Source organism: Rhyacophila brunnea, unplaced genomic scaffold (assembly GCF_057557595.1).
Source record: "Rhyacophila brunnea isolate RB1 unplaced genomic scaffold, BYU_Rbru_1.0 scaffold_5, whole genome shotgun sequence".
NCBI classification, from domain to species: Eukaryota; Metazoa; Arthropoda; class Insecta; order Trichoptera; family Rhyacophilidae; genus Rhyacophila; species Rhyacophila brunnea.
Genome location: NW_028233170.1, coordinates 28,194,948 through 28,207,787, shown reverse-complemented (window position 1 = coordinate 28,207,787; position 12,840 = coordinate 28,194,948). Strand labels below are relative to the sequence as shown.

Sequence of the window (12,840 nt, the reverse complement as noted above, 5' to 3'; positions counted from 1 at the left end):
ATCCTATTGCAGTGAAAACAACATTGTACCTATGTGTATTTTTTTAATTGGTAGAAAATATAATATTCGAGGAAAAGCGAATGTGTTTAATCAAAATAATTACTAGTTGTCTACTTAATCAAAGTACGCAACCGGCATAACGAACAGTAGCTTGAGTGTTGATAATATCTAGCATATTGATTTAAATAGTTTTTATAATAATTTCCGTTTTTGAAATGGGCATATGTGAAAGGATTGTCCTAAAATATTTAAATATAACAAAATCATGATATTATTAATTACCTGTCCATTTTTATCCATTTCATTATTAGTAAGCTTGACTTTCTCAAAGGAAACGACCTGCTTCCTGAGCTGGTCTCCAGTGAACGGAGAGTCAGGATGCGCGTAGAGTCTGGCTGGGGCGGGAGGGTCAGCCTTGCCGGCCACCAGCCATGACGACCGGTGATAGGCATATCGGTATCTTTTTCCGTCAACTGGAACTATATCGAGGAGCACCACGTACCGCTGCGCTGCGCCAATCCCCGTAAACGACACACGAAGAGTTGGGAACATCCGTCTGGAAAGAAGAAATATGCATTTATTATATACAAATCTTAAAGAAAATTTTAATAGGTACGTGTAATGGGAGTTTTAGTAAATAAACTTAGCAGAGGCGAAATACGTGTTTAACTACTTTACTCACAAAAAAGAGTAAAGTGATATATAAGTATATCTGGAACAACAAGAAATATTTGAAATTATTTGCAGAACAAAGCTGTGCTAAAATACTTTAGCCGCATGCACAACGTCTTCTGAATCTCTCCGAGTCAGGACACAATAAAGTGGTTGAAAAATGAATTCTGCGTGTATTGCAATAAGGATCAAGTATATGTCATTATATAAAGAATGTACAAGTATTACACCCCCAGATATATAGGTACCTGTCGTAAAAATAAATATGGTAAGCACTGTTGGTAATAGGTACCTACGTACAGATACATCACCAACATCAGAAGGCCGAACACAAGTACGAGACAATTGGGAGACACGGGATTAATGTGGAGTAAAAACACATTGAACTGTGTTCGTGTTTATTTTGACATATTTCGTGTTGAACGTAACAATCATTATGAAGTAAAACGTTTACGGAGGAATGATTTATTTTAGTACTATTTTGTTTTTGACCAACACGTGGTAGATTGACAAACTGCACACCTAATGGGTCAGGTGTCTCTGGAAAAATGATGACGGCGAAATATGATAAAAAAGTAAACACGGCGAGGTATTGACATCAAGTTGCCACTTTTTCTCACGAACATATTAAATTTAATGATAGATATATCCATGGCGCCCACATCCTGAAGCGGGCCCCCAGGATAGGATCTTTGGCGCCCCCCTTACCTATCGCTTAGGATAAAGACAGTGTGATGCTCTAAAATAGCGTTTTCTAGATTGTGTAGGTATGCAGTAAAATTAATGTATACCTACAGGTAGGATTTAGTATTTTTTGTAAGTATATTTTAATACATCCGTTTGAATTAGGTATGGACTTGTCGAATATTGATACACAATTAAAAATTGTATCTTACAACCACATAAGTTTAAATATTAATAGGTATTTAGTATTGAATGAAAATAGCGCCGTAGGCTTAAACTTAAACTATAGATACATCCGTAGGCGACTTTTTTTTACGAATGAAGCAAATTTGTGATGTGTGTCTCACTTATCTGGCCAACTCGCCTTGCCGGGCCCCTCCTGAGCCCGGGCCCTCAAGCTAGGGCCCTGTCAGCCCCCCCCCCCTTGTGGGGGCCATGGATATATCGCTATTACCTGATATTCAGTAGCAGTAAGCCTGACTAAGCCGTTGTCGTCATATGGTGACGGTACCTACTTGTTTATAAATGAACTCTATCTACATTATAATAAGAGCGATTCTTCCAGAATTATATTCGATGTCTCTGACCGATTCCTAGATATCCTATAGCACGGTGTATCATATTATTATAATGTATGTCAATGCAACAGACTAACATTCGCAATGATTTTAAGCATTTACTTTATCTACCATATCGGCGATAATAAACCTTTTTTTAAGACTATTCGTATCGTTATTTTGTGTTTTGTTTAGTATTAATCCCGTAGTTAAGCTCAATCTCATCAGTATGCTGCGATGGCGTCGCACACATTCTCGGCACCGCGTCAACCCTTTCACGGCGTCGAAATAACTACCCTTACCGCAAAACACAAGATGTCGCCGTAAGTATTTATCCACCTACACTGTACAGTAAGATCCGAAAAATATGTATATGAAGAAGTTAATTTTGTGGTAATTAAAAATGTTGAAGAAAAATACTTTTGTATACAGATAGAGGTTTTATTTATAAAAGTAACCTGAAACTTTTGTTAACTTTTTATATTTTGAGATATGTTTGCTAGGATTTACTTTTATTGATAAATTAAATTCAATAATCACATAAAATCGCAAACAACGGCACGTAAATAATATCCTAATCGTTACCATACTAAAAGCACTCTATAATCACTTTCATTAATTGTTGTAAGTTGTAATATAAAAAGGTCGTATTACTTCCCTTGTCACGTCAAAACGGTTGAGAAGGTTGTTAAGGTACCTGTTATATTCTACTAAAATTGACAATACCTACTGCTTACCAAAAAATATTTATATTTTGCAAACTTTCAAGATTTTTTCTATAGCTAATTGTATAAATAATTGATGAACTACTAAGTGAATGAAATAGGTTTTGAGAATTTATAAATTAAATATAAATCGCGTTTATGTGATCAATAAAATGTTTATTTATGTGTTATCTATCACTTAAATAATACACCAATTTGAAAAAATGTGAGCTTTTTAATGTCTAAATTCTAAAACAATAAAACAGTTTATCTCCCAAGCCTCCAAAATTTAATTACTAAAAAGTTACACCAATAAGTTCATATCTTATTAGTACAACTTTTAACGTAATAATGACTGATTTATTATCATAGTAAGAAAACAGATACACAAAACTTAGTTCTACTATAAGAAATGGGCTAAACCGTATTCAAATGGGAACAATTTTATTAATGGCAAATTTTATTTGTTTGTATCAAACAGTTTTAGTTTATGATAAATAGGACAGTACATTTTTTATGAGAAGACTTTTCACAGGTTCCTAAACAGGCCCTTCGCATCAAGGTTCGCGGTCAACGGGGTCCGGACGCCACCCGCACGTCGCTCCCGGGAGCGTTGTATCAGGGGCGCGTGACAGGTGCGCGAACGTGACCGGGGGTGGTTGGCATAAAATGGCTGACACCCAGGGCGCGGGAGGGGGTGGTTTCCGGGGGACAGGGGGTGCTGTCAGCGTCGTAGGTGACAACTGCGCCACTCGCGCTGATTGGGCGCGGCCCGCGGGACGTCGCGACGCCGCTGACCCGAGCTTTAGACGCCCAGCCCGTCAAATGGCATTTTGATAAATGAACTGTGCTATTTACAATAAGTTTTTTTATTCCTTACAGATGAAAAAGAAGTCTTGGGACAGTTTATCTTAAATTCATCGCTATTAAATTTGTAATCTAACGATAGAACCGAAAAATACTTACACTATTATTTTTGTTTCTTCAATTATTTTTCTAGTGAAAAACTTATCAATGCTGATGAAATTTTGGTCAAATAAATATTTTTTTATATCATCTATTATATTTTTTAGTTAAAATATTTAAGACAATCACCTAAATGGTTAATATATAGGTATTTTATATTCAAGATGGAATATACATGAATTGAAAATACATAATGTTTAGCTATCACAATTTTTGGTGCATGGTGAATATGTATAGAAACGAAACAAAATAATATATTGTATCTAATTATTATTGACAACCGAGCGGATAACGTATCTGTCTATAATGTCATATGCCACGGGTTCGAATCTCGGGTCTGGAAACCAAAAAAAAATTAACATGTTTTCCAATGTGTGTTTGGATCCAGAGTATGGACCAATTGCTTTGAATAAGTGGCTAACATCCATTTCTCGTAAAAAAAAAATCTATTGATATGTCATACTTTCATACCTATTATGATCTTCTGAATATCGGACATGGTTAAGATATTATTTCGTATAAATTACTAAACATCATAACCTACTTCATTTATGTTCAGCAAGATATTTTCTACTAGGCCCTACTAAGTAGACAAAATTTTTTTAAAAAATCTGATGTTTATGAAATTTTGAGAATGATAGAGGAGCCAGGGTTTGATTTGGACTGTATCAGCTTGGAAGAAGTAGAAAAATGAATTTTGTGAAAATTTTATTATATTAATTATGAATTAGTTGTCAATAGTCAATGAAATTCAACTTTTTACTGTATTTATAGCAATCAATAACCTTATACCGGGTCAGCATGAATTTAAACAACGTAAAATCAACAGGTCATTTAACTATGAATTGCTTCATCTAGCATCATCGTTTTTATTACAGACAATGACATAGCAATCGGTTTCCTCATGCTTACTCATCAAAACACCTCGTAGTTTTTATACACTGCGGTCAACTGGTTTCTCAATCATAACCTACTCAACAATGACTGGTATGATTTAGTAACCTAGATAAATGGTGGCTTGTGTAAGGTATTGATTGCTTTTTTATAAATAGCGAGGACGATCCATAACTCACCACTCATCTCGAGTCCGGTCACTCGACACAGTCAACTCGAGTCCAGTCTCTCGGTTATATTATCATCTCGGTACATCACCAGTCAATTCAATAATATACTCAATCTCATCATTACATCTGTACTCTCTCCTCGAAACATCCAAGCAACTACGACATTATCTCCATGTACCTCATCATCCCTTCATATTTAACGAATCATACTTTAATATACCTATTATTGACAATTTTGATTCATGATTAATTTATTATAAAATGTGTTTATTGCATTCATATTTTGTCCGTCATTTTTCAGGGTCTCAATGATCTTTCTACTTTAGAGGATACCAAAGAAAATTCATAATAATGTTATGTACAGAATATCGTAATTATTTTTTAATAACGTTGCTCACGTATCCTATAACACTTCAAATAACACTTTTTTCTCATTGATTTACGACTAATTTTCAAATAATTCTGTATACCCGTCATAAACAAAAAACAAATAAAACTTCCAAGGAGTGATATCACATTTCAGTTTATTTTACTTCAATATTCTCTAACAGAGTCGTCTTGTCTTTGGTAGACCACACAGAGATAGTACTCAATGACTATCATTATCTTCTAGTTGGCACCATATTTGATAATCTATTACTTACTCATTTTTACTACTGGCAATATTACGTTACAAAAATAATAATATCCTCTATTTTTCTGAACCAACTTCCATTAAAAAGTAACCGAAGATACAGCGTTGTAAATATGATTTTGAATTGCGTATAATTCTCTTCCTACGTGAGACAATATAGTATATGTGGCTTATTATCACTATAAGTGCTATCTTCCGATCGACACCCACGACTTTAATAAAATGCGCACTTTTATGTATGAAAATTTTAAAATAATAGATAGTTACAATACTCGATATTACAGAGGATTGAAAACTTTCAAATTTAGAATAGGTCAATCTACAAAAATCTACCTCTTTGGTGATCAATATGCAATAGATCAAAAACGTAGATAACGTGAAATACTTTATTTTTTAGAAAAACTAGAGCCATGACTTTGAGATTAAGATCTGAACCAAAAGACAAAAAGCATTTTTGAAAAAAGTAACGTCTATTATGTAATTGATTAATTTACTTTTGTATTCAAATGTTTGTATTGATTTCTCATAAATAACATAATATATATAAAATATCTTTCCAGACGGACTTTTTTATTACGTAATTTTCATTGATTTACTGATTTTTTTAAAAGAAATTAATAATTGAAATTCAATATAAGTATATCATACAATCTAAAATAGACTTAGTTATAAAGATAATTGCTAGAAGAATGATACTTTTCTACTTTAGACTTAAAAATAACGGTTACATATAAATTGTACGTGTTACATTTCACCGTAGCTCAGTTTACCGTGAGCTGTCATACAGGAAAGAAGTTCCCGTATACCATTGAGATAAAAAAAAAACTGTTGTTCGTGGAGCATTGCAGACTGTTCCAGTTTTATTAGATTCAATAAGAACATTAATTTGATATTGATTATGATTAATACTTGATAATATCGTTGTCATTATAATAAGAGACTTGATATGAGAACCTACCAGAATTTTGCTTTGCATGATTGCATTTCTAATTTACTTACCTACTTATTTTTTTGTCTTTCCGTTGTATTCCGGCGATTTTTAAACGTATTTTTAAATTGTTTATTGGGTGAGTAATTGATTTCAATATTTTATACTGCCATCTATTTCCGATAGAACATCTCACGAAGAACTGTATTACGACAAACTGCATACATTTAAATGTCCGGACACGAAAAATAACAGCCTATAAATTTAAACCTTCCATAATCTTAATTTTACCACGTTAACTATATTATCACATTATTATATTGTTCATAGTAGTTAGTCAATATTTTTTTACCCAAGATCCATGAAAGAATATTTTTCTTTTAGTTGATGTATATGAAAATAGGTAGGTAGGTAACTATTATAACCGTGTACAGTTATATTCTGTAATGTTAGTAGATATATATTATTCTTGTCATTATTATGTCAGAATGACATTCGAATGAATGCATGTTTTCCATTTGGAGTAATTTATATGACACTTAACCTGGTAATTTTTGTCAATTTTATCGATGCATAAATAATAGTTCTTTTTGTAAGCAGTGTTGCGACTTTCTCAACTACAATGTACCAGTACACTCGGAAAAGTAACAGTCATAAGTACTAATTTGTTTGTGATACTACTTACATAATATGTGGGCATATAATTTTAAAACAGTAATATCACTAAGCAATATCTAACGGCAAATAGGTACAAGATAAGCATACCTGCCTAGTAATGGATACAAATAAATGGTAATTTTAAATTCAATAGTATTAAACAGAGATTAAAAATAAATACAATTTTATTATATATTAAGTATACCTACTATAAGAACAAACATAATATGTATGAAGAACAGAATGAATATTATTCAGATATCTGACTAAAGTAGATAAATGAATATAAATTTTTATTCAGTTTTTAGGTTAAAATTAAAAATTTAATTAATTAATTTATAAACTGATACATAAAAATACATTTTTACAGCTATTATAATCATATTATGTTTAAATAATTATACAACATATCAAATATTTTGTTCTTAAATAAATTAGTTTTTATTTACTTATAGAATTATTGGACGGAAACAAATATCATTTTTTAAATATATTAACCTCTTCTTATAGAGTACAGAGAAACTAAGTATCTACCTACCTACCAGTGGCGTGTGGTTCATAGATTTTGTACAATACGCAGAGCATCCCTACAAATAATCATCAGAAATCATCATGCAATAATAAGTATATACCTACCTATTATATGAGTAGGTATATATATTGGGAAACTGTACATTTTCTGCAATACCACATACCATGCTACCTTATCGGATGCACACAAAGATTCAAATAGTTACATAATCTTAGATCGGTGATGGCAAACCTATTACACGCAGACCATATTTATATGAGACGCACGCAAAGTTTTTTTTATTTTATGCAAAATTTCAGAAGTAAAGTTTTTCTATAACTTTTCTAATTTATCTAAAATCGACCCACGGGTGTCTTAACTTGTTGACTGCAGAGCTTTTAATTACCTACTATTTAATTACGGCATTTAAATAACATGCTAATTATACCGAATGGCCAATTAATTAGTCTACAACAGGTGTGCCGTCCACGTTGAAAGGATTTATTCCATTATTTGACACGCTGGCTTATTTGATCGGCATCCAAACAGCGTCTATATACCTACCCAAAGCAATAATAGTATGTTATATTCAGGGAACTAAGAAATAATGGGAACTGAAATACATAACGGGTAAGGCGATAGCAGGTAACCGACTCGAGTAAGGAAGAATCCGGGTTAAACTTTTAGAATGAGATGGTATAAGGAACAGGCAGGGTAGGTTTGTTTGACTCCAATAATAAGAAGAGTGATGCGTGAATGAAATGAACCCTGGTTTTATTATCTCCTTCCAAATAAATATCAATTTAATTATTACAGGTAAGTTTACCGATTATAATTTAACAGAATGAAAGCACGTGTATGCGTTATGAGAAATTGCGAAGTCGATCGGGCGGAGTGAACGATAACCTTACGGTTAAATCTTTGATAACTGACTGACAATATTGTTTTCATGTACTGGGTGTTTTTATAGTGATTCGATACAATAGAAAATGCTGTTATCGCTACTTGAATATTTGATAATCATGCTTTGTTGTGCAATGCATAGCTTGTTTGTAAATTATAAATAATTGGTTTTAATTTTAGACAATTAAGCACTTTTTAATTATTAGGCACAATTGATTTTCATATAAACAATTTTGTGCATATCAAGATGTTTTGTAAATTATAAATAATTGTTTAATATAATTATTTTACTAAATTAGCTTTCTGTTAAAAATTGATTTATTCACATAAATCGCTTGTTTTGCTGTTTCACAATATTATGTTACAAGGTACTTGTAATTATAGATTGAGTTGTGCAGATGGTAGGGTAATGACCCCTACAAACTTACACACGTGTCAAGAATACGTTTTACGTCGAATATTGAAAACTACTCTCGGTTTATGCATTTACGCTCATTTAATGTTGGTGTATTACACACACTATTGCACGTGCATAATGCGTGCTTCATTTTCGTAGGACACTCACACATTCGAAACCCTGCATCAAGATGCGGCGTATTGAATATAGCCTATCGGTATTCTATTTATTATCTGTGCTGTGGTAATATTATTTGAGAATTTGATTTGAGTTAAGTTGATTTGAATGTATGTAACTTGTTAAAAAAACTAATAACAAAATTAGTAACCTCTATTTTATATTTAAAATATAACCGGTGTCATCCTAACAGATAATTTCATTTGTTCAACAACATTTCATTACTTATGTTTTTTTTGTAAATTTACAATAAACTTTAGAGTATAATTTTTAAAATGCGATTTCTGTATTCAAGATTTTTGCATATATTTTGACAAAATGGTTTACCATCCCTTCCCTAGATTAATAAGTCGCGAATAGTAACAGTGACGCTACAAGTAAAAGACACGGTTCAGTGCACGCCAGTGCTATCTATCTAGTTATTAAGAAAACATAATGATAAAATATTTATAACTATAAAACTTACTCTGAAAATAGCGAAACATGGATAGTAATTTATCATATATTTAACCCGTCTGACCCTGATAATATGATAATATGTTTGTGTTGGTATTTGGTTAATATATTTTGTATTTTTTCTCGAAATAAGGGAGGCATCGAAACATCTCCATGTCATTATTGTTAGTTAAATGACGATGACGTGCGTTTAATTTAAATTTGAACCGTTGCTTGGAAAATAAATTTATTCCGTTCGCTGAACAAGTGGTAATAAACATGTGAATGTCACAGCATTACAAATTGCAAAGACGATACAAACAGGCCGCCAAGGCGACTCTGCAATAATTCATAATTTCCATAATTGGCGGAGTGAGTGTCGTAAAAGGTGAGTGCATGAGTTGCATAGATGCCGCCCAAGTGCTCGACAGTCGACTGCCCAAACGAAGCGCGTCAACTAATTATTGTAAGCATCGCTGACCAGTGATAGACTTGGGCACGAAGCACATGTTGATTTTAACGATTATTATTTTAGTGACACTTAAGGCGAATGCTCCACCTACCAGACTAGCGGAAAAATAAGAAGCTTTCAATTTGAGAGAATTTATTGATAATTTACATTGTTAAGGGGTTTAATTAATCAATACGTATCTAAAACGACTATCCCATCATATTACGTAAATCGTCAGCAGAACTATTCTAGCTTACAATTTAAACATTTAAGAAGCGAGTTATTTGAAATAACATAAGTATTTAAATTATTTATTATTTCATCATATTTTAGTAGGACTATTGATGAAAATAAAGATGCATAAATGTTTTTATATAATATGATGCATATATATAATAAATAACTTAAATAGGATGATCCAAAGAACACTTTTTCGAAAACTTTTTTATTTATATCGAATGTTGAAGCTCGTAATCTAGGGAGGGCGGTTATTTTATTTGACCATGTTAGTATAAAAAATCTATCAAGAAATAGTCGTGTAATCATGGATCAGTCGTCAAATCTTGGAAATCACAAGGACGCTTCGAGATTTTTAGCACAACGGGCAACTACGTATTGAAAATTGCCTAGTAAATATGTGTCGCTTTGTTGATGTTTGATAGTAATTCACAGATACCTACTAAATGACACGTGGCCGACCCATCAAGAATATTGGGTTTTAATAAATCTATTGATATCAGGCGCATCAAGGAGTTAATTGAGGTCATGATTATAGCGCTGTCACCAGATTGGTTACCATTACCGATGGCGACAAGAATTTTTGTGAAATTTTACTTTACGAATCGCATATAGGTTAACATCCATTTTTATGAATCGTAATATTTTTTACATTTTGACTTAAGTAATAATTGCTCTCGTCCGCCACTGCCGTCGGGCAGTTTGACGGTTAGTGGACCATTTTGACTTTGACAGTTCGGAGAGCTATTCGCGGACATTCCAGTGAGCGAACAAACACTGACGAACAATTAAGGAACTCCTCAGGGGCGGTGGACCGCTCATGCGAAGATGTAAAAGTACCCTAAGGAAGAAGTGGGATAAAAACAGGGAGATCAAAATGTGATTGGCACTGAAATTAATTAAATAAACATGATTATGTTTTAGAAATTGTTTTGTTGTCACGTCGTTCTTTGCAGGTCAGATAAAAATTTGGAAAAACTGATGGTTTTGGGGAAAAAAAACAGATGCAGTGGAGCGACATTAAAATTTGTAGGATACTTAAATTTGCATTGGGAGAGGCAAAGTACCACGATGAGAGTCTAGTTGCAGAAAGGATCACTGAATAGTATCTACATACTTATTTAAACTAAATTGATTAAATATGTTGATGGTTGTACCTACTGAACTTAACGTACCCATAATGTATGAAATATCTATTTAGACATATTTTACTTAGATTGATACGAATTAATAAATAAAAATATAATTACATTCTAAATAGTTAAACATCATTATTTATAAAGTGTGATTGTATTGGATGTAATATATTTTATATAATATATATGAGTAGGTATATAATAGTAGTAAAGCAGCTTGATTTAAAAATGCATGATAGGTATAACTCAAAGATATCTAAAAATATTAAATATCTAAGGGTACCAAATATGATAATATAATCATGGAATGATGGAGAAACTCGAATCATCGTCGAATAAGTCATATTATCTATAAAATATCAAAGGGCCTCCAAGACCCCACTTTATCGATCAAAGTATTGTAAGGAGAGGCCTTGATCCACCAGTGGATCGAAAATGGCTGAGATAGTGTTGTCTTTTTGTACTGATTACAGCGACGTAATAAGTGAGTTGCATTGCCGGTGTATAGGTACTTACATACGTATTCATCTACAAGTAATATTGTCTGTCAAACATATTTTAAAATAAATACATTAATATCATGAATTAAAAGTAATTAAAAATTGGTTTATAATTTTCGAAACAACCCTTATTAAACTATTAGAAATGATAAAAATAATCATATACTTATAGGTAATATAAGAATTATCTGTTCAACAAATGCAGTTAAACTTTGAATTTAAAAAAAAATATTTATTTTTCTTTTTAACCTTTTAAATGCATAGTAATGAAATAAAACATTTTAATATATGAATTACAGAAAACTATATTAAATTGCACGCTTCGTATTCTGTCTTTAGACAACGCTAGTAGAACTACCATTGCACTGCACTTCGCCGAATAAGAGGGAACATTGGTGGATACCCAATACTTCGAAAAAAATATATTCGTTTGTGGTGAAGGTAATACACTAATAATATAATATTAACCACCCAGTAATAAATATATAAAGCGTCGCTAAGCGTCGCGGCGCGTCGGCTCTAATGCAGAGGTCAGCACGCTTTATTGACGAGATAATTACTTGAGGCGAGGCGACTTTAAATGTGCGGAACTGATTTACGACGCCCGACTTCGGAGGTAATGAATTCATTCCCGGCTCACACACCATGATTTATTGCAACCGGATATCGGGTTCCGAAAAGCCTGCCCTGAAAATGGCGGACGGTTGTTTCGTGTCCGGTCAACTTTGCTTCAATTGTGTGTCAATCAAATCCTTTTTAATGATAATAATTCAGCGGGTAATAGTTTATTTGACTTTAGTTTGGTTTGATTATTGTATCATTTACTTGCATTTGATTGCAGGTTTATTCTTTTATAATTGAGCTAGTAATCTTTTAAAAAAATAATTACTTCTTAATTAAGTAAGTTAGACAAACCCCATCAATGAGAGTTATGATTTGAATTCTATTAATTGAACTGGAATAGTATGTATGTCGCGGCATAATGCTGTAGATGTGTGGTGTTCTGGTAAAAATACGCGTCGATTTAAAATTAGTATTAAAACTATTTGTTTGCATTTTTTCATTCTACATTTGGATAAAAGTATACCTATATTTAAGTTATTTTTGAAAGAATACTGTTAAAATGCGATATGAAATAAATACGTACCTACACGTTGATAAATTGACTTAGGGTTATTTCATTACAATTACAACATAAATAATTAAAGCATAAAGTTAATTGCAGCG

General features: G+C 32.3%; 1 protein-coding gene across 1 annotated transcript in view; it reads right to left on the bottom strand.

Annotated features, from left to right (window-relative positions):
• The window catches only part of LOC147066251 (uncharacterized), a 135,414-nt gene that overhangs the window by 41,856 nt on the left and 80,718 nt on the right, over nt 1-12,840 (bottom strand). Inside the window, exon 3 of the mRNA XM_085955741.1 lies at nt 283-556. Within this exon, the coding sequence (XP_085811867.1) occupies nt 283-556 (274 nt within the window). The remainder of the gene's footprint in view (nt 1-282; nt 557-12,840) is intronic.